Source organism: Periophthalmus magnuspinnatus, chromosome 9 (assembly GCF_009829125.3).
Source record: "Periophthalmus magnuspinnatus isolate fPerMag1 chromosome 9, fPerMag1.2.pri, whole genome shotgun sequence".
NCBI classification, from domain to species: Eukaryota; Metazoa; Chordata; class Actinopteri; order Gobiiformes; family Gobiidae; genus Periophthalmus; species Periophthalmus magnuspinnatus.
The window spans coordinates 3,958,439-3,980,731 of NC_047134.1; the positions used below are offsets into that span (position 1 = coordinate 3,958,439).

At 46.4% G+C, this 22,293-nt stretch overlaps 1 protein-coding gene and 1 long non-coding RNA gene across 2 annotated transcripts in view; one reads left to right on the forward strand and one right to left on the reverse strand.

The window, feature by feature from the left end:
• Positions 1–5,391: 5,391 nt before the first annotated feature.
• Positions 5,392–22,293, reverse strand: part of LOC129456516 (uncharacterized) — a 77,720-nt gene continuing 60,818 nt past the window's right edge. Inside the window, exon 4 of the long non-coding RNA XR_008648802.1 lies at positions 5,392–5,443. This is a non-coding gene — a long non-coding RNA (uncharacterized LOC129456516). The remainder of the gene's footprint in view (positions 5,444–22,293) is intronic.
• On the forward strand, positions 6,071–10,477 carry ppic (peptidylprolyl isomerase C). Its single transcript, XM_033972076.2, has 6 exons — positions 6,071–6,253; positions 7,342–7,455; positions 8,088–8,181; positions 8,317–8,384; positions 9,078–9,194; positions 10,290–10,477. The coding sequence occupies exons 1-6, from the start codon at positions 6,170–6,172 to the stop codon at positions 10,419–10,421; spliced, it is 609 nt and encodes a 202-aa protein (XP_033827967.1). The 5' UTR covers positions 6,071–6,169; the 3' UTR covers positions 10,422–10,477.

A 22,293-nucleotide genomic window follows, 5' to 3' on the forward strand; every position in this document is an offset into this window, starting at 1 on the left:
CTGTCTGGCATAGTGTGTGTGTGTGTGTGTGTGTGTCTGTGTGTGGCTGAGTCTGTGTGTCTATGTGTGTGCGTGTGTGTCAGTGTCTGTGTGTTTAGTGTGTGAGTGGCACATAAGAGCGATTGCACATTTTGGCATATTGGCTCTCAGTGTTTATTCTCCAGCACAGTCCATATTTAGTTTTGTCCAACCTGCTGCCTAAAAAAGCCACATACAGCTTTATTTGAACACCTTATTGTGAAGAGATATGTGCATGAAACGTGACTCAACAGCTCTTGTATATATTTATGGTTAAAAAAAAAAAAAAAAAGCAGGTGAGTTTTAGTAAATTAAAATGACAGAATTTGGTATAAAATAATCAAAATCGGTCCTACACATCAGCCCAAAAATATAAATAAATATAGCAGTGTATCAGCCATTGGTTTCTCTGGATTTTAAACCATTTGTTGTAGAAGTTCAAGAGATGAGGAGCTCTTGAGGTCTCTGAATGAATGAAGCAAAATTCATAATATAACAACGCAGAAATCATAACTTAACAACACAGAATTCGTAGCACAAAATTATAATGCAGAATTCATAACATAACTCAGAATTCATAACATATCAATGCAAAATTCATAATGTAACAACACAGAATTAATAACATAGAATTTATAACATAACTCAGAATTCATAACATAACTCAGAACTCATAACACAACAAAGCAGAATTCATAATATAACTCAGAATTTATAACATAATGCAGAATTCATAACATAACAACGCAGAATTTATAATATAGAATGTAGAATTTATAACAGAACAACTGTTATCTATTTCCTGTGTTTTCCCTTTCACAGTAAAATACATTTTGTGTGTGAGACATATATAACATATGTATCTTCCACACTGTATAGACCATGACAAAACCAGTCAAAAAAATCAGTCAATCTACAGACAGTTTTACAGTAGTATCATTAGTATATTTGTCTTGTACATGCTGTAAACACCCACCTTTATAGCCACATTTGCGCTCACAAACACCCTGAGGACAATGTGGGTGAAGTGTGAAGTGTCTTGCCTTAGGACAGAATGGCCGTTTGATTTATAATTTTACATCATAATAATGACAACCTTTCATTAGTTTTATGAAACATGTTAAACTCTCTTTAAAGAGCTTCATATAAAGTCATCAGTCACACGTTGTCCACAGCTGCCTCAGGGCAGACTGCCTCCTTTAACCATTATCACACAGCCACACTAATGTTCATTTCTGCCCTAGGGCACAACACCTGACCAACCAGGGTCAGTCTGGGTTTGATTCAGTGTGATTTACGGCTCTTTTGGTGGAGTTTCTTGACATGAAAAAATATAAACTTGCTTTATGTAGTGGCGACTTGAACCAAATCAAAATCCACTGAGACACTGTCAAAGGAATGTCCAAGCAGAAAAAGCATGTCAGGTTTACTTAATTACAAACAGCACAAAGAAACGATGCACTTCACTGGCAAAAATATATTTGAACTGAAGACAAATGCTTCTAACTCTTTCATCAAAGGTAAAAGTCCTCTCTGGTTTAATTTTGATTCAATTCTATGAGCCTCTCTCTGATTGGTCCACTCTGTGATGCTCCTCTGTGATTGGCCCTCGCTCTTTCCTGCTGGTCTGTGGATAATCAGCTTCTGTTAAAATGATGAATTTGGGCAGTTCATTTATCGAGCCAAAGCCCCACCTCTAAACACAGATCAATGGGAAACCAGGACTGAACCAGGACTAAACCAGGTCTTAACCAGGACTGAACCAGGACTAAACTTGGAGTAAACCAGGACTGAACCGGGACTAAACCAGGAATGAACCAGGACTAAAGATACAGGTCAGATCTGTAAGGAGGCAACCCGGCTCATACCTTTTTAAAGGTATTTTTTGATCAATAAAAACATGTAATTTAATAAATGCAAAAGATTACTTCAATACCATAATGTGAAACATTCCAGGCAAAGCGAAAACATCTTTGAGACAAGCAGGTGACGGGTTACCTTTAAAGAATTGGTCAAATGCAGAGTGTGGAACTAATATTTCATCTTAAAATATAGTAGAAAAGACAAAACCTTCTAGTTTTGTAATAATGTAATGTTGTAATGTTAGTATAGGTCTGATTTAGTCATTCCTGCTTTACTCCTGTCTTCTTGGTTTAGCCCTGGTCCAGTCCTGGTTTAGCCCTGGTTTACTCCTGGCCTTTAGTCTTGTTCTAGTCCTGGTTCAGTTCTGCTCTTGACTCCTGTCCGATCTTGGATGTGGTCCTGTATTAGTGGTTTAGTCCTTGTCTAATGTTGGTTCAGTCCTGGTTTAGTTCTGGTTCAGTCCTGGTTTAGTTCTGGTTCAGTCCTGGTTCAGTCCTGGTTCAGTCCTGGCCTATAGCCCTGATCTAGTCCTGGTTCAGTCCTGGTAAATGGTCACATTTTTTACGGGACTCAATGCGCCTTGGTACGGTTGAATTTACCTCGTTTTCCCCTGATGGTTCATGTGGTTTAGACCTGTTTTTAGCCCCTCTCACCCCCCCCTTTGCCGGTGCAGTTGAATGTTAATGACGTGCGCGCGCTGACCTTACTCGTCGCGTGCGTATCGGCTCCTGTCATCGCCGCGTCCGTTCCATCTTCTGGCGGGACGCATCCATTACGCACGGGCGCATTCATTACGCGCAGACGCATCCATTTGGCGGCGCCGCGGTTAATTGGGCGCGCGCTAACAACATGCTCGTATGCAAATGAGCGCGAGCCAAGGTGAGACTCATGTTTAAATTCATGCGTCCGCCGCGCGCTCGGGTCCGATCGAATTACCGTCAGAGCACCCGCTAACGAACACACCAAAGCATTTAACGACGGGTCATTTAACAGGACCACCAACAAGACCGGACAGGACCAGGACTAAACCAGGACTAAATCAGGACGAGACCAAGACTAGACCAGGGTCATTTAACAGGACCACCAACAAGACCGGACAGGACCAGGACTAAACCAGGACTAAACCAGGACTAAATCAGGACCAGACCAAGACTAGACCAGGGTCATTTAACAGGACCACCAACAAGACCGGACAGGACCAGGACTAAACCAGGACTAAACCAGGACTAAACCAGGACTAAATCAGGACCAGACCAAGACTAGACCAGGGTCATTTAACAGGACCACCAACAAGACCGGACAGGACCAGGACTAAACCAGGACTAAATCAGGACCAGACCAAGACTAGACCAGGGTCATTTAACAGGACCACCAACAAGACCGGACAGGACCAGGACTATGCCAGGACTAAATCAGGACGAGACCAAGACTAGACCAGGACTAAATCAGGGCTAGATAGACCAGGACTAAACCAGGACTAAAAGAGGATTAGACCAGGACTAAACCAGGACCAAGCCAGGAGTAAACCAGGATGAGACTAAGACTAGACAAGGGTCATTTAACAGGACCACCAACAAGACTGGACAGGAGCAGGACCAGGACTAAACCCGGACTGAACCAAGACTAGACCAGGATTAAATCAGGGCTAGACAAGGACTAAACCAGGACTAAAACAGGATTAGACCAGGACTAAACCAGGACCAAGCCAGGACTAAACCAGGACTAAATCAGGGCTAGACCAGGACTAAACCAGGGTCATTTAACAGGACCACCAACAAGACTGGACAGGAGCAGGACTAAACAGGACTAAACCAGGACTAGACCAGGATTAGACAAGGACTAAATCAGGACTAGACCAGGACTTGCCCAGGAGTAACAACAGGTAATTTAACAGGACCACCAACAAGACTAAAGCAGGACTAAACCTGGACTAGACCAGGATTAATCCAGAGTAACAATATTTAATTTAACAGGATCACATCCGAGATTGGACAGGGGTCAAGAGCAGTACTAAATCAGGTCTAATCCACATGAACCATTAGGGGAAGTCCAGGCAAATCAAACTGGACCTGGACTAAAACCACATTACACCAGGAGTGAACCAGGACCAAGAGCAGAGGGGGGGTGTAAATGACATAAACCACCAGCCAGTCTACACTTTTACCAAACCAAGACTGAACCAGGAGTTAACCAGGACTGAACCAGGACCACAGGAATCCAACACGCTCACACTTCAAACAAGGAAAAACAAGGAGGACAGGACAGAACAGGAGAAGCAATGTACATCTTTTTATAGTTTTACAAGTGACAAGTGAGTGGAACTTTAATGACAGATCTCCAATGGTTTCAGACAACCTCTGTTAAAGGGGAGGTATTCTGCAAAATCAAGGGGCTTTCACTCCTGTTCCCTCATCAAAAACATGTCTGAAGAGCTTTTAGAGGTCATCCATGCATGTTTGAGTAATCTAGCGATCTCTCCCAGGCCCTATTCAAACCCTCCTTACAGTTAGCAGTACGATCTTGTACGAGACTCTGCCCACAAGCCTATCTCAACCATGCTCCCACACAACATTTCTTCATAAATATACAAAAACATGATACAAAACTGTGCACAGCAACTTGACAAACCTGATGTGATGTGCAGTAGTTTCATTAGTGCAGTGATTCTTAACCTCGGTTCGATCGAACCCTAGGGGTTCGGTGAGTCAGTCTCTGGGGTTCGACAGAGGTCAAGACATGCACTCGACTCATATGATTTGCAGACTGCGAGTGTCTCCAGAAGCCGGCCATGTCCCAATTTGACAAATGAACCCTTTGATGTGCCTATCGAAGTACCCGCCCGACTTAAATGTGCCGTTCTTTGGTGAATTGAGACACAGCATGAGACACGGCCAGAGTGATGCCCCAGCGTTGACTGGGAGGATCCCGGCGACAACTGCGCTCTGATTGGACATTTTTGAGGGACCACTGAAGCGCATTACCGTAATGACAGTAACGTATTTAAAGAGCCTCATTCCTCTGCTTTGACATGCCGTTTGAATTTACATGCAGCACAATTGGTTGTGGAGTTACAGTGTGTGTTAAAATGTTAAAAATAATAAATAGCATAAATACAATAAGTTCATTATTATAATACATAAAGTTAAAAATTAAAATAATTTCAGTGTGGTAGAATTAAAAAAGGTCATGTCTTTGTGAAAAGGTATATATGTAATTTGTTGTTCATGCATTGTATTGGTTTTATTCTTTGAACACAGTGATGCTAATGCACGATTTATTTTGTGCACCAGTAAAACATGTGTCTTGAATTTGAAAAAAAAAATCAAATCAAATAAAAAAAATCAAATTTTATTTTTCAATAAAGAAGAGCTCTGTGAATGTGCATATGAAACTGGTGGGGTTCAGTACCTTCAACAAGGTTAAGAACCGCTGCATTAGTGGGATGCAACTGATTTTGTTGTGATAGTGCTCTGAAAGGGGCAGTGACTCAGAACAGAGAGCAAAGAGAGGGGAGACTCAGAGCGTCAAAAATGAAAGGGAAACTTATAAAACATGTTAATACCTTTTGGGCGGATATAGTATTTTCAAAACAATGAAAGGAAACATGGTGATCTATATATGTTATGTATTATAGTTAATACCCCATAGCAGTAAAAGACCCTCCCTTTAATACCCCATAGAAGTAAAATAAGGTCAGGTGAAGTCACTGGCCTATTTCAAATCCTCCCTCTCTCTACCTCTCTCCTCCTCTCCTCTCTCCTGCCTCTTTCCACCTCTATCCTCCTCTCTCCTCCTCTCTCCACCTCTATCCTCCTCTCTCCTCCCTCACTCCTCTCTTTCCCCTCCTCTCCTCTCTCCTCCCTCTCTCCTCGCTCCTCCTCTCATCTCTCTTGCCTCTCTCCTCCTCTCCTCTCTTCTGCCTCTCTCCTCCCTTTCCCCTCCTCTCCTCTCTCCTGCCTCTCTCCTCCTCTCTCCACCTCTATCCTCCTCTCTCCTCCCTCTCTTCTCCTCTCTTCTCTCCTGCTTCTCTCCTCCCTCTCTCGTCTCTTTCCCCTCCTCTCCTCTCTCTTCCTCTCTCCTCCTCCCCTCTCTCTTCCTCTCTCCTCCTCTCCTCCTCTCCTCGCTCATGTCCTCCCTCCTTTATGGTAGTGGGCGGGGATATGCTCCAGACTCCGCCTTCAGACCGGAGCGTCTTGGAGACTGTGGCCGGGCTAGGAGCGCTCCTCTCCGGCTGTGCGCCCCGCTGTGCCCGCTGTGCCTCCTCGTCTCCTCTCTTCGTGTCCTCGTCATGTCTCCCGGGCGCGTGCTCGTGGCGCTGATGTTGTCGGTGTCGTTCGTAGATTCACGGACCGGGCCGAAAGTCACCGAGAAGGTACCGGAGCTCCTGCCGCATTTATTACCATTCATATCAGCGTAGTGCACGTGCCGGTGTGTGCGAGCGCGCGTGTGGAGCCGTGCACGTGTGTGTATCTACTACAACAGATTGGATTACGTGCACGGACGTAAACAGGCGCGTAAATGCCGAAGGGGATGCGTGATTTAGAGCGTGGACGTGCGCATTATAGTAGTGTGGTCAGACACGGCTGAGTGTCACGTACGCGCGCGCACACAGCTGTCCACGTGTGCACTCGGACGGAGATAACGCGCGTGCATGCTCCGTGTGCGTGAACAGCTGACCCGCAGAAAAACATGAGCACTGCAGCGGTTCCATGTGTGCACAGAGACAGAGGAGAGCTGTGTGTGATCTGATTTAAAATTTAAAATGCAGAATGTGCAACGTGCCCGTGTGTGAGTCCAAACAGCGTGAATGTTCATTTTTGACTTATATATAAATGGACATAGCTATCCTGCTAGTCGCCGCTTTCCAAATAGAAAGTGATCGTGGGCGCACTTCCAGATCCCTTGACTCTGGCTCCAATTCACTTTTTATTGAAAAAGTGTGGCCCCTCTCTCTGTAACTGCTGCTGTCAGACCCATCATTTTGACCTTAAAATGTTTGTTTCACTGCTCATCCAAGCTGCTTCTTCAGTTCTGAAGAGTTCTGAACAGAACAGGTTTGATTGACAGCACTGCTAAACCAACGGTGCCGGTTGGAAGTAGCGTTACCTTCAACAGCCTCGCTCCTGATTGGCTTTGGTTGCTATGATACTCTCGGTCGGAATTCCAAATGTGGAAGTTGGCTCCAGATTAGCCGCTATAAAAGCTAGCCTCGATGAGCTTCATTTGGAGCTGAACGCTGTGGTGACGTCACACTCACTTAGTCCACTTCTTTACACAGTCTGTGCTTCTGTATTTCAGCAGTAAATATACTATTATTACCCTAAAATGTAACAACACAATAGTTCTATCTTAGATATTTTTTTGTACCTTCTGCTGTTCCTGTAAATGTTGACTCTTTCCTCTACTCCTCTGCTCCTTCGATCCTCTCCTCTGCTTCTCTGACCCTTTTCTCTCCTTTAGGTGTTTTTTGATGTGACGGTCGGAGGTCATGAGGTCGGCAGGATCGTCATTGGACTCTTTGGAGAAGTGGTTCCTCTCACAGTCGCCAACTTTGTCGCCCTGGCAACGGGAGAGGTCAGATGCCCTCCCATCCTCCTGCATCGCTGTGTGTCATATAATTTATCAGGAAGCTTTTGTGGATAAATCAGGACTTAAAGTGGAACTAAACACTAAATCACCTTTTCTTTGCTACTAAAAACTGGTGTCTACTGTCTGTACAAACTAGGTAAATCTACAGCTTTCTGGTCAAAAATGCCTAAATCTAAGTGTGTGCTGCCTCCAGTGGCCTCTGTGATTTTAAGTACTATGTGACATCACACATGATTGCCTTGATTACAGCCAGGTGTCCTGCATGGGCAGAGTTTGAAGTGTAGATACCTGTTAGACCAATTACACTGTTCCTTATACTTTCAGACCACGCCCCTTCTCCCTCCTCACTCTCCCCTTTAGTCCTTCAGACCCTGCCCCCCCCACTCTCCCCTTTAGTCCTGTAAACCCCTCCCCTCCTCCCCCTCACTCTCCCCTGTAGTCCTCTAGACCCCGCTTCTCCTCCCCCTTCACCCTCTCCCCCCCTTCAGTCCTAAAGGTACTTCCTAGTTTAAAAGCAAATAAGTGTGAATATGGCAGTAAACATTACTTATATACACTAATAACTCATTTGTGTGTTTGTGTGTATATAATGTTTGTGTGTGTTTGTGTGGGGACAGAAAGATTATGGATACAAAGGCTCCAGGTTCCACCGTGTCATTAAAGACTTCATGATCCAGGGAGGAGACTTCACCAACGGGGACGGGACTGGAGGTACACACACACACATATACACACACGTACATACACACACAACAGCAGGGATAGGACCGGAGGTAGGAGCCTTAACTCTAACCTTAAATGCAGCCCTGTCTCTGCAGACCTCATGATTGGTGTTTGCACTTCCAGGTCACAGTATTTACGGCTCCACTTTCGCTGATGAGAACTTTAAACTGAAGCATTTGGGAGCGGGATGGGTGAGTCTTCCAACTCAGACCAACACAACCATCAACCTCACACCAACACCACCATCACATCAGACCAACATGACCATAAACCTCACACCAACACCACCATCACATCAGACCAACATGACCATCAACCTGAGACCAGCACGACCATCACATCAGACCAACACGACCATCAACCTCAGACCAACACGACCATCACATCAGACCAACACGACCATCAACCTCACACCAACACTACCATCACCTGAGACCAACACAACCATCACATCAGACCAACATGACCATTAACTTCACACCAACACCACCATCACCTCAGACCAACACAACCATCACATCAGACCAGCATCACATTAGACGTATTTATTTAAAGGGACGTATCAGGGTTTGTTTTGGCCTTAATCTGCCTTTAAAACTGCTTTTGGTCACCTTGGCATTTCAAATTTCACAATATGTCATCAGTTTCAACCTATCTATTTCCATGGAGACTACCAGTTAACACCAGAAGGCTAGGTTACAGTGCAGATCTGGGGAGAGACAAAGCTATTGACGATAACAATGTATTTTTGAGCTATAAAAAAGTAATTGAATAAATGCAAGATAAATAACACTGTGGAACATTCAAGTTAAAGAATTAAAATCTCCATAGAGACATTTTCAGTCTGTATGTAAATGTTCCATTCATGTGTCTCCCCCCTGCAGGTGAGCATGGCAAACGCAGGACCCGACACAAACGGCTCGCAGTTCTTCATCCTGGCCACCAGGGCGCCGTGGCTCGACGGGAAGCACGTCGTCTTCGGGAAAGTCCTGGATGGAATGGTGAGGAAGAACTGGGCTTTCCTGGAATTTTAAGGTCTATTGATACTCTGCAGTGACATCACTCTGGGAGTGTTCCACATGTTTCTCTATGGTGGAATGTTCAGCAGTTACCATGGAGACACAATGCACACATTAGCAAACAGACAAAATTTTTTAAGATTGTCTGAAAATGCAAGAAAAAATAGTAAAAGTGATTTAAAGAGCACATTTTCAGGAGCCCGTGATCCGTCCGAGCGGTCCTGTTTAGGAGTTTGAGTTTACAGAAAAAATGTGAGAGTGACTAACTGAAATCTGTTGGTTAATGCTAACGCTAATGCGAGATAGTTTGTGACTGTAATGCTATTTGAGAGAGACTTGTTTAACAGCACAAATCAGTTCACCTGTTGTAACTCAACTAAGTCAATTCTTTATGTTCAGATTGTGTTAAAACCACACACTGTATATATGGACGTAGCTAACCTGCTAGCTGCCACGTTCCAAACAGGAAGTGAGCATGGGCACACTTCTGGCTCCATCGACTCCATCGATTTCACCTTGCTTTAAGAAACTGTGTCCACTCTCTGTAACTGCTGCTGTCAGACTCTTCATTTTGGTCTTAAAATATTTGTATTAACCCGCTCTAGATAATCCTGTTTGTTTGTTTTTTTCACTATTGTGTCTGTAAATCAAGATATGAGCATTAATAACAGACAAATGACAAATCAGGTTCCTTCTTTTCCTGAGGTCACTCCTGCTAGCATTAGCAACAGTTTTGATTGACAGTGTTGCTAAGCGCCCACTCCCTGCTAAACCAGTGATGCAGGCGAGAAGTGGCATTAACTTAGACAGCCTCCTTCCTGATTGGCTCATTGGTTGCTATGATTCTCACAGTCAAAATTCCAAATATGGATCTCGGCTCCAGATTAGCCGCTTTAACTGCTTGCCTCGATAAGCTTCATTTGGAGCTGAACAATGTGGGTGATGTCACACTCACTTAGTCCACTTCACTATACAGTCTGTGTGTCTTTTCCGACCGTACTAAAGATGTTCTTTTCTTTCAGACAGCGGTGCAATGGTCGGTCCTCTCTGACTGTACTAAAGTTTTGTTGTTTTCAGACGGTGGTTCACACGATCGAGCTCCAGGACACCAACGACAGGAACCTGCCGTACACCGAGTGTGTGATTGTGAACAGTGGACGCATCGCTGTGACAGAGCCCTTCACTGTGGAGGTGGAGGGATGGGTGTGAGAGGAGAGAGACGGAGGTGGAGGGGTGGGTGTGAGATGAGAGAGACGGAGGTGGAGGGATGGGTGTGAGAGGAGAGAGACGGAGGTGGAGGGGTGGGTGTGAAAGGACAGAGACAGAGGTGGAGGGATGGGTGTGAGAGGAGAGAGACAGAGGTGGAGGGGTGGGTGGGAAAGGACAGAGACGGAGGTGGAGGGATGGGTGTGAGAGGAGATAGACGGAGGTGGAGGGGTGGGTGTGAGAGGAGAGAGACGGAGGTGGAGGGATGGGTGTGAGAGGAGATAGACGGAGGTGGAGGGATGGGTGTGAGAGGAGAGAGACGGAGGTGGAGGGGTGCATGGGAAAGGACAGAGATGGAGGTGGAGGGATAGGTGTGAGAGGAGATAGACAGAGGTGGAGGGGTGGGTGTGAGAGGAGATAGACGGAGGGGTGGGTGTGAGAGGAGAGAGACGGAGGTGGAGGGATGGGTGTGAGAGGAGAGAGACGGAGGTGGAGGGATGGGTGTGAGAGGAGAGAGACGGAGGTGGAGGGGTGGGTGTGAGAGGAGAGAGACGGAGGTGGAGGGGTGCGTGGGAAAGGACAGAGATGGAGGTGGAGGGATAAGTGTGAGAGGAGATAGACGGAGGTGGAGGGGTGGGTAACGGAGAATGTGAACGCAACCTATTGATACTTTGCAGTGACATCACGCTGGGGGTGTTCTACATGTATCTCTGTGGTGGAGTGTTCAACAGTTACCATAGAGACACATTGCACAATTAGTAAACACTGAGATAAAAAAAAAAAAAAAAAACACAACAGCACATTTTCAGAAGCCTGTGATCAGTCCGAACGTTCATGGTCCTGTTTAGGAGTTTGATTTTACACAAAAAAGGTGAGAGTGACTAAATGAAAAACTGGTGGCTAATGCTAGTTAGCTTGTGACTGTAATGTTATTTGAGAGAGACTTGTTTAACAGCACAAATCAGCTCACCTTGTTCAACTAAATCAGCCCTGTCTGGTTAGATTGTGTTAAAACAAAGCTCAGATTAAAGACTAAACAAAGCTTCAGACAGAGCAGTGCCTCTAGTTAGCATCACACCCCCAGAGAATGTGGATGACCATCAGCTGCAGAGTATCAGTATGAAGGAATTCAAATGACATAAAACTGATGAACTGTGACTCATTTAAAACTCTCCACCATCAGACGTAAACACAGGGTTAATCACACAAATGACTTTATACTCATTCATATTTAAACACGTGTATTTCAGATTTTTATACAGAAAAAGTGTTTATCTTTTGCACCAGTGTGAGTTAAATACGTGTGCACACCCATGAACGAGAGGTTTCACAGTTCTGTTCTTAAGACATGATTATTTTTATTTATTCATAATTTTATTATTAAGCAGATGATGTAGCTTAGACTGTAGCATTAAGCTCACGTAGCATTAAGCTAATGTAGCATTAAGCTAATGTAGCATTAAGCCAACGTAGCATAAAGATAAAGTAGCATTAAGCTAACGTAGCATAAAGATAAAAGTAGCATTAAGCTAAAGTAGCATGTGCCAAATCCTGCGTTTGCCAAAACTGACACAGACTTATTCACCAGAGGAACATTTAAACAAACGCTATGCAAAAGGTTTTATTTAAAGAGGGGTATTGAACAAATGTACTTTCTGTTTATCTTTCTTCCATGAATTAACATTGTTCCCTCATCAAAAACATGTCTGAAGAGTTTTAGATGTCATCCCTGCATGTTTCAGTAATCTAGTGATCTATATACCTCCTCTTTAAAGTACCTCTCTTTAAACTACATTAAAAACTTGTTGTATTTTTGTTTTTATTGTTGAAAATGATCTGTACATTTAACCCTGTTCTGATGTGATGAAATGTTCCTCAATGGGGCTTTAACCCTGTTCTGATATGGTGTCATCCTGGAGTTGTGTTGTGTTTTGTTCACATGTTTCATTTACACAAAATGAAACTTTATTTTTTGACTGGGACAGGGTGAAGGAGCTTAGAAACAAAAACAAAAAGAATACAACTGTTTTTATGTTGTGATTATTAAAGCCACACTATGTTACTTTTCAGCCAAAATAGAGTAAAACAAAAGCATGTTTTTTCATGTTGGTTGTGTTTATTGTACTGGAAATCATACCAACATACTTCCGTACTGTGAGTGGGCCTGCATCTCCACAAACCTGACTCATATTTGATTCTGCTTGTTTCCATGGAAATGATTTTCCTTTGGTAGTAATATTCCACAGTATGGCATAAAAGTGCCATCTCCAGAAAATGCCACAATGAGGCTTTAAATATATCTGTTCCTATGGCGAGTCAGAGCCTCCTTCTTTTCATAAAGTCACATGATGCAAACATAAAGTCACATGATGCAAACAGAGCTCACTGTGCCACGTCCAGCTGTTTACTCCACACTCTTTATTCATGCAAACTTGAGACATATCTGAACTTTTACTGACTCAAATCTGTGCCAATAAACAAGTTTGTAAAATGATCTAGAGTGAAGTATGTTTGTGTGTGAGGAGCAGGTGCTATGGAGTTTATTTCACAGTTTGAGGGGGCCTTGACGTCTGGATCTCCGGATATAGAGACTGGCTCTGGAGACATGGAATGTCACCTCACTGGGGGAAAGAAGCCTGAGTTTGTGCGGGAGGTTGAGTGTTACTGACTACATATAGTCGGCCTCACCTCCACGCACAGCTTGGGCTCTGGAACCCATCTCCTTGAGAGGGGCTGAACTCCCATTTCTCTGGCGTTGCCTGTGGGGAGCAGCGGTGAGCTGGTGTGGGCTTATTTCCCCACAGCTCAGCCGCCACGTGTTGGAGGTCACCCCGGATCGCATCCCTGCAACTTCGGGTCGGGGACAGGTCTCTCACTGTTGTGTTGGTCCATCGGTGCAGGTGGCACCAGGACACACCAGGTTGGAGGTCGATGATCGACTTTGTTGCTGTGTCATCTGACCTCCGGCTGTGTGTCTTGGACACTCGGGTGAAGAGGGGCAGAACTGTCAACTGATCACCACCTGGTTGTGAGTTGGATTCGCTGACAGAGGAGGAAGCTGGACAGATCTGGCAGACCCAATCATGTCGTGAGGGTCTGTTGGGATCACCCTCTTTCAGTGAGGTTTTCAACTCACACCTCCTGATCACTTGATCCCAGGGGAGGCTGAGGACATGGATTCCGTGTTGGCCTCTATTGTTGATGTGGTCACTCCTAGCTGTGGTCTGCGGTACTTATCACGGTGGCAACCCCCGAACCCGGTGGTGGACACCAAAATTAAGAGATGCCGTTAGGCTGAAGAAGTCCTATCGAGCCTTGTTGGCTTGTGGGACTCCTGAGGCATCTGATGGGTACTGCTGGGGCAAGCCTGCCGCAGCCCATGTGGTCATAGAGGCAAAAACTCGGGGTTTGAGTTGGGAGGCCATGGAGGAGGACTGTTGTTCGGCCTCAAAGAGATTCTGGCAAATCGTCCGACAGGAGGGAGAAGCAGTGCTTCACCAACACTGTTTACAGTGTGAGTGGAGAGCTGCTGACCTCAACTGGGAATGTTATTGGATGGTGGAAGGAATACTTTGGGAATCTCCACAAGAGACTGAGGACTCAGAGGCGGACTCATCCATCACCCTGGCTGAAGTCACTGAGGTGGTTGGCAAGCTCCTTAATGGCAAGGCTCCCAGGATGGATGAGATCTCTCCCGAGTACCTTAAGTCTCTGGATGTTGTTTGGCTGTCTTGGCTGACACGTCCCTGCAACATCACGTGGCGGTCAGGGACAGTACTGCTAGACTGGCAGACTGGGTTGGTCCCTCTTTTTAAGAAGGGGGACCGGAGGGTGTGTTCCAACTACAAGGGATTCACACTCCTCATCTTTTCCGGTAAGGCCTATTCCAGGGACTAAAGAGGAAAATCCGACCGATAGTCGAACCTCAGATTAAGGAGGAGTGTGTGGTTTTTGTCCTGGTCGCAGAACACTGGGCCACCTCTATACTCTCCATCGTGTGCTCAAGGATTCATAAGAGTTTTCCATAGTCCACATGTGCTTTGTGGATCTGGAGAAGGCATTTGACTGTGTCCCTCATGGCACCCTTTGGGAGATGCTCCAGGAGTATGGGGTCCAGGGCACTTTGTTAAGTGCTGTCCGGTCCCTGTATGACCGGAGCAGGAGCTGTGTTTGCATTGTAAGTCAGACATGTTCCTGGTGCATGTTGGACTCTGCCAGGGCTGCCCTTTGTCACCGGTTCTGTTCATTCTTTTTTTGGAAAGAATTTCTAGGAGCTGTCAGGGGCCAGAGGGTGCTCAGTCCAGGGACTCATCTCTGCTGTTTGCAGATGATATTGTTCTGATGACTTCATCAAGCCAAGAGTAGAGTAGAGTGGCTGCTCCTCCACGGCAAGAGAAGCAGCTAAGGTGGCTCGGGCATCTGCTCAGGATGCCCCCTGGTCGCCTCCCTGGGACACACTGGAGGGACTGTCTCTCGGTTGGCCTGGGAACACCTTGGGGTCCCACCAGAGGAGCTGGAGGACGTGTCTGGGGTGAGGGAAGTCTGGGAGTCCCTGCTTAGACTTAGCCCCTCCGACCCGGCCCCGGATAAGTGGAAGAAAATGGATGGATATTTGTACAAGTCTGTGTTTTGTCAGCTGTAAACACCTCCTTCTCCCCCCTTTCCCCCTCCTCTCCCTCTCCTCTCATCCTCTCTTTAGTCCCTGTCCTCCTCCTCTCCTCCTCCTCTCCTCTCTTTACTCCCCCTTGTCTTGTAGTCGTTCACATTAGAGTGGTTTGTGGTTTGTCTTGTAAACACTTGTTCAAACTCTCAGAGGACAGGATCTTCTGACCTCAAACATCTCCTCTCAAATCTGACCTTTACGTTCAGACCCTCCCTCTCTCTCCTCCTCCTCCCTCTCTCTCCTCCTCCTCTCTCTCTCCCTCTCTCCTCCCTCTCCCTCCTCCCTCTTCCCCCCCCCCCTTCTCTCTCCCTCTCCCTGCTCTTCCTCCTTCTCTCTGTCTTCCTTCCCCTCCTTGCCTCTTCACTCTCCCTGTGTCTGTGTAGAATTTACATGTTTTCTCTGTTTCTGTGTGGAATTTGCATGTTCTCCCTGTGTCTGTGTGGAGTTTGCGTGTTCCAACTGTGTCTGGCTCCAGTTGAGGTCGTCCTGACCACGACTAACTCAAGATCTGGAGATGGTCCCACTGCCTCTGACAGGTTTAACCCAGAGACACTGAAGGATGGGTCAAATGCAGAGGGCTTATTTCCCTGCAGGGTTAATAAATTGTACCATAACATAACTTTAAGGTGGATGAGTGCAGGCCCTGTCTTAAAGATGTGCCGTGTAACTTTTCTAGTGCAGGGTCCAACAGCTTCTCGTCTCCATGGAGACGTTATGACTTTGTGTTTATGTGAGGTTTATGAAACAGCCTCACAGTCTGAGCACTGCTTCTGTCTGTTATAATGTGAACTTTTTTACCCTCCACCGAACAACAAAGCTACGCTAACGATGGACAGATCGATAAACGAAAGAACAACAACTGACAAAGAAACGAGGAGAGAGAGGGACGAGGGAGAGGGAGGTGAAGATGACGAGAGGGGGAGAGAAAGTACTTAAAACTGATAAATAAAAGAGGAGAGAGACAAGAAGAGAGGGAGGGGGGAGAAAGAGTGAGAGAGAAAGAGACAAGGGGAGAGGGAGAGAGGGAAAACTAAACAAGGAAAGAGGAGAGAGTACAGAGAGCGGCGCGGAGGAAGAGGAGGACAGAAAGAAGTAGAGAGAAGGAAAGAACTGACAAACAAGGGGAAAGGGAGAGGCAGAAAGAGCATACTAACAATTAACAAATAAAGAAGTAAATACAGAGGGAGAGGAGAGAGACAAAAGAGGAGATGAAAGAGACTGCGGGGAGGAAGAAATGAACAAAGGGAGAGAAGAGAGAGAGAAGAGGGGGGAGAGAGGAGGAGAGAAAGTAGCAACAGAGGAGTAAGTGCAACTTATTAACAAACAAGAGAACGGAAGTAAAGAAAAGAGGAGGGGAAGAGGGAGTATATGAGAGGTAAAGTGTCCCAGATTACTCTCCCCCTCCCTCTCTCACTCTCCCCCTCCCTCTCTCCTTCTCCATCCCTTTCTCAGATCTTTAGTTGTTCGTTTCTGCTCGTGACCTTTTCCTCTCTCTGTCCCATCATGCTTTGCTCCTCAGGGACCGGCTGACAAAATGGAGGCCGCGCGCGAATACGGCAGCGGCCTTTAGCTCCATCACAGCGAATTATCACGACCTGCCTGATCTGTGACGCCTCTCGCACTCTTCCCTCTCCTCCCCCTCTCCCCTCTTACCTCTTTACTCTCTTTCTCATCCCTTTCTTTCTGTTCAGTGTAATTGGACTTACTCCTCTCCTCTTCCACCCTGTCCTTCTCCCTCTCCCCTCGCCTCTCTTTCTCCCTCCCTCTCTCTTCCTCTCTCTTCTTTTCTGGACTTCTTGGGCAGTGTGTCTCTCCTTTCTACTCTCCTCCTCCTGTCCTCTCAATCTCTCCTCTCCCTCCTCTCCTTCTTCCTCTCTCTCTCCTCCTCTTCTCTCCTGTCTCCCTCTCTCTTCTCCTCCTTTACTCTCTCCTCTCCTGACTCCCTCTTTCTCCTCTCCTCTCTCTCTTGTCTTCTATCCTCCTCTCCTCTCTCCCTCTCCTCTCCTCTCTCCTCTTCTCCTCCTCTCCTCCTCTCTTTCGGTAGTAATTGGACTTGTTTGGCAGTGTTTCTCTCCTCTCCTCTCTCCTCCTCTCCTCTCCGTCTCTCTCCTCTCCTCCTCGTTTCATCCCTTTCTCTCAGTACATAGTAATTGGACTTGTTTGGCAGTGTTTGGTGGCCTTTCGCTGGTGACAGAAGCTGTTACACTCGTCTTTTATTCTCTCTCTTTCTGTCGTTTAAAAGAGCGAATCCTCCACTTTTCACACAAACTCTCCCCAGACAAAGAGCAGCTCAAACTTTATGTTTTTAAAGAGACAAGAACCAGGACTAAACTAGGTCTAAACCAGATCTAAACCAGGACTAAACCAGGACTAAACCAGCACTAAACCACGACAAAACCAGGACTAAACCAGATCTAAAACAGGTCTAAACCAGGACTAAACCAGGACTAAACCAGGACTAAATCAGGTCTAAACCAGGTCTAAACCAGGACTAAACCAGGTCTAAAACAGGTCTAAACCAGGACTAAACCAGGACTAAACCTTGACTAAACCTTGACTAAACCAGGACTAAACCAGGACAAAACCAGGACTAAACCAGGACTAAACCAGATCTAAAACAGGTCTAAACCAGGACTAAACCAGGACTAAATCAGGTCTAAACCAGGTCTAAACCAGGACTAAACCAGGTCTAAAACAGGTCTAAACCAGGACTAAACCAGGACTAAACCAGAACTAAACCAGGACTAAACCAGGGCTATACCAAGTCTAAATCAGGAGTAAACCAGGTTTAAACCATGACTAAACCAGGTTTAAACCAGGACTAAACCAGGTCTAAACCAGGTCTTCACTCAGGGTGCATATTTCTGCTGTTGAGCCTGTTATCCTGCACCTGTCTCGTCCTTGCCGGATCTGCGTCGGCGGCCATTTTGTCAATTAGAGCTCCATAATGTTATCGACAGCACTGACAGGGGCCGCACGCGCTCAGACCAGCTCAGCTCTTCTGCACGCGCTCAGTCCCCTCTCTGTAAATGTAACATGACACTTTAAATCTGATTTTCTGTCACTGATGGGGTTTTATTAGATCGCATCACAGCCAGAAGGTCTCAGGTTTGACTCCCGGGCCCTTGTGTGTGGAGATGTTCTGCCTGTGTCTGGGTCAACACAAAACATGCATAATAGGTCGAATTCTCGAACTAAGACAGTCCTGGCCAAGACTATGTCTGGATCTGGTTCAATTTTAGTTCAGTACTGGTTTAGTCCTGGTTCAGACGTGGTTTAATCCTGGTTTCATTCTAGTTTAGGCCTGATTCAGATGTGGTTTAGTCCTGGTTTAGACCTTGTTTGCCTCTGGTTTAGTCCTGGTTCAGCTCTGGTTTAGTTCTGTTTTAGTTCTGGTTCAGTCCTGGTTTAATCCTGGTTTAGTCCTGGTTTAATTGGTCCCTCTTGCTGAGTCTTGGGGGAGCGCTTGTCGTTGGTTAAATTGCTGGTTTTGGGAGAGAAGGGGGAGGGGAAGGGGGGTAACAGCATCGATCGTCGGCTGTTCCCTCTCTCCTCTCCTCCCCCCTCCTGTCCTCTCCTATCCCCTCCTCTCCTCTCCTCCTTTTCTGGATGAGCGTTTTGTTCACTTCAAAATGGAGTCATTAAAAAAACTGTCAGATCATCACAAAGTGTCCCTCTCTCACAGCAGCAGAGCCAGAGCCTTCTGTGTCATGGGAGGGCATCTGACACACAGGGATACATCAGTGACGCGACAGGCACATATATGTATATATATATATATATATATATATATATATATATATATATATATATATATATATATATATATATATATATATATATATATATATATATATATATATATATATATATATATATATATATATATATGTATGACACAGAAGCTCTGCTGCTGTGAGAGCTGAAACCTTCTACACCCTGAAACCATCTACACACTGAAACCAGGACTAAACCAGGTCTAAACCAGGTCTAAACCAGGTCTAAACCAGGTCTAAACCAGGACTAAATCTGGACTAAACCAGGACTAAACCAGGACTAAACCAGGTCAGGACAGGTGGGAGTAGATATGTTTGTTCTGCAAATGCTTTAAGCCTTGTTAGAGTCACAGGTCTTTACCTCCACCTGACTTCCTCCCTCCTCCTCCTCTCGTCTCTTGCTCCTCTTTCTTCCTCTCTCTGTCTTTCTCGTCTCTTTCTTCTCTCCACTCTCCCTTTTTCTCTCCTTCCTCTCTTCTCTTCTTTCTCTGTCCCTCCTATCCTGTCTCTCTCTTCTTTCTTTCTCCTTCCTCTCTTCTCTCTGTTCTTTGTCTCTCCTTCCTCTCCTCTCTTCTTTCTCCTCTCCTCTTCTCTCTTCTCTCTCCCTCCTCTCCTCTCTTCTTTCTCTCTCTCTCAGTTAAACTCGTGGAGATTCTGACGCTGCTGTCCGTCATGTCTCCAGCTGCACTTTAATTAGTTTCACTGGGACTCTGTCTGAAAGTGTGAGGAGAGAGAGAGGGAGAGGGAGAGGGGAGGAGAGCGAGAGGGGGGAGGGAGAGGAGAGGGGGGGGGGGGGGGGACGGAGGGAGGAGAGGAGAGGAGAGGGAGAGGGAGAACAGTACATTTGAGTTCTACTTTTGTCTGTGATGTTTCGTGTTTTGTCTCTTCTCCATCGTGTGTGAATCTGAAGAGTCTGGGGCTGGGATGGGACCACAGAGCGACCCTGTTCCGACCACAGACTGGACAGACTCTGGACACAGCTCACCCGCTAGCTGCTGTGTTCCAAAATTCCAGCTCCATTGACTCTGGCTCCAATTCACTTTACACTGAAAAACTATTGCCCCTCTCTCTGTAACTGCTGCTGTCAGGCTCATCATTTTGGTCTTAAAATGTTGATATTAACCCTCTCTACATGATCCTGGGGTTTTTATTTCACTATTGTGTCTGTAAATCAAGATATGAATATTAATAACAGACAAATCAGGTGGGGCATTTCTCCGATGTCACTCTCACTCTTTTAGCGTTAACAACAGGTTTGATAAGTGCTTCGCCCCCTGCTAAACCAGCATTTCCAAATATGGAGTAGCTGAACACTTCTCAAATCAACTGTTCCTGTGGGCTCTGGATTGTTTTGTTTTTTTCTTTTTTACATGTCTGTGTGATCCCTCAGTCAAGACATCAAGACATCAGGCCGCTGAACCGAGTTCTTCAGTTCTGAAACTGCAAGCTGCCATGTTTGTTTTTACCGGAGCGGAGCATGTGTTTCTCTGATTGTTGTTTGTTTCTGTTAGACCAAAGTGTTAACTACTCTGCCACTACCCCCCCAGATGACCCCTCCCTCAGTGAATGTTTGAGTCAGACCCGAGTGTCTAACCTCCAGCCCAAAACAGCGACCCGTCATGGCCGCCACATCATGGCTGCCCTGTAATGACTGCTCACGTCATGGCCGCCTCCTCTCTGCGTGTAAATCAGTGTAGAGCTCCCCCTGCAGAGGTCTGCAGGGGGCGCGCTACACGGTCCACAGGCCTGCAGGAGGCGCTCTACACGGCCCATAGGAAACACAGGACGATCAGAATCACAGAAGAGTGAAAGTTCAGACACGAGAGAACATCAAAACATCATGTGTGTCACTTGGGCTGAGGAGGCTTAGAGTTCTGCTGCTGCGGGGAAGAGGAGAGAGAAAGAGAGGAGAGAGGAGGAGAGGAGGAAGAGAAGAGAGGAGGAAGAGGAGAGAGGAAGAGAGTAACATGAGGAAGAGGAGAGAGAGAAGGAAGGAGGCGAGGGGTTCAGATTTGAGTGAATAAAAACATGAGCTGTGTAATTTAAGCTCTCTCCCTCTCTCCTCTCTCCCCCTGCCTCTCTCTCTTCCCTCTCTCTTCTCTTTCCCTCCCTCTCCTCTCCTCTCCTTCCTCTGTTCCTCTCCCCCTCCTCTCTTCTCCTCCCTCTCTTCCTCTCCCCCTCTCTCTCCTCTCTTCTCCTCCCTCTCTTCTTCTCCCCCTCTCTCTCTCTCCCTCTCCTCTCCTCTCTCTCTCCTCTCTCCTTTTCTTTTAACTCATTTCCAGTGTAAATAAATGAAACCGTGGGTGACCTCATGTGGCTGATTGTGTTTATGACTTTGTGAATTCCGTCGCCAGACTCCACTTTGGGAAATATGTTTGACCCATCCCTCTTCTCTTTCCTTAGTTATCCCTCGCTCCCTCTCTGTCTTTCTCTCTCTCCCCATTTATCTCTCCATCTCTCTCCTCTCTTTCTCTGAAGAGGCTCAGGGGGGGCCAATTTACTGGTTAAGTGTTGGTAAATCAATGTCCCCCCTCCTCCCTCTCTTTCTTTCCCTTTACTCTTTATCCTCCTCCTCTCTTCTCCTTGTTTTCTCTCTCCCTCTCTCCTGGGGTGTGTCAGTTTATTAGTTAAGTGTTGGTGCATCACTGGCTCTCCTCCTCCTCTCCTCTTCCCTCTCTCTCTCCCCCTCTTCCTCCTTCCTTCTGACTCTCTCTCTCTTTTCTCATTCTCTCCTCTTTCTCCCTCTCACCCTCCCTCTCTCACTTTTTCTTATTTCCTCCCTCTCCCTCTCTCCTGGGGTGTGTCAGTTTGCTGGTTAAGCACAGGTTCACCACTGTCTCTCCTCTTTCCCTCTCTCCCTCCTTCCTTCTCACTCTCTCTCCTCTTTCCTCCCTATCTCTTTCTCGCTCTCGCTCTTTCCTTCCCACTCTCGCTCCTCTTTTCTCCCTCTCCCTCTCTCCTGGGGTGTGTCAGTTTGCTGGTTAAGCGCTGGTACACCACTGTCTCTCCTCTTTCCCTCTCTCTCTTTCCCTCTCTCCCTCCTTCCTTCTCAGTCTCTGTCCTCATTCCTCCCTCTCTCGCTCTTTCCTTCCCACTCTCTCTCCTCTTTTCTCCCTCTCTCTTCTTTCCTCCCTCTCCCTCTCTCCTGGGGTGTGTCAGTTTGCTGGTTAAGCGTTGTTAAATCGATGTCTTTACTCGGGACATGGGGCAGTTTGGCAGAGAGGGGGGGGACGAGTGTGTGTGTGTGTGTGGGGGGGGGGGGGTTGGATGGATGGAGGGAGCGAGGGAAGAGGGAGGTGTATAAATCGAGGAGTTTCATTTTAACAAGGCGCTGACGGAGAGCTGCTTCATCGCACCTCCCCTGTGTCACTCATCACAGCAGAAACAACAAAACACCGAAGAGAGAGAGGGAGGGGGGGTATGAAAGGGAGGGAGA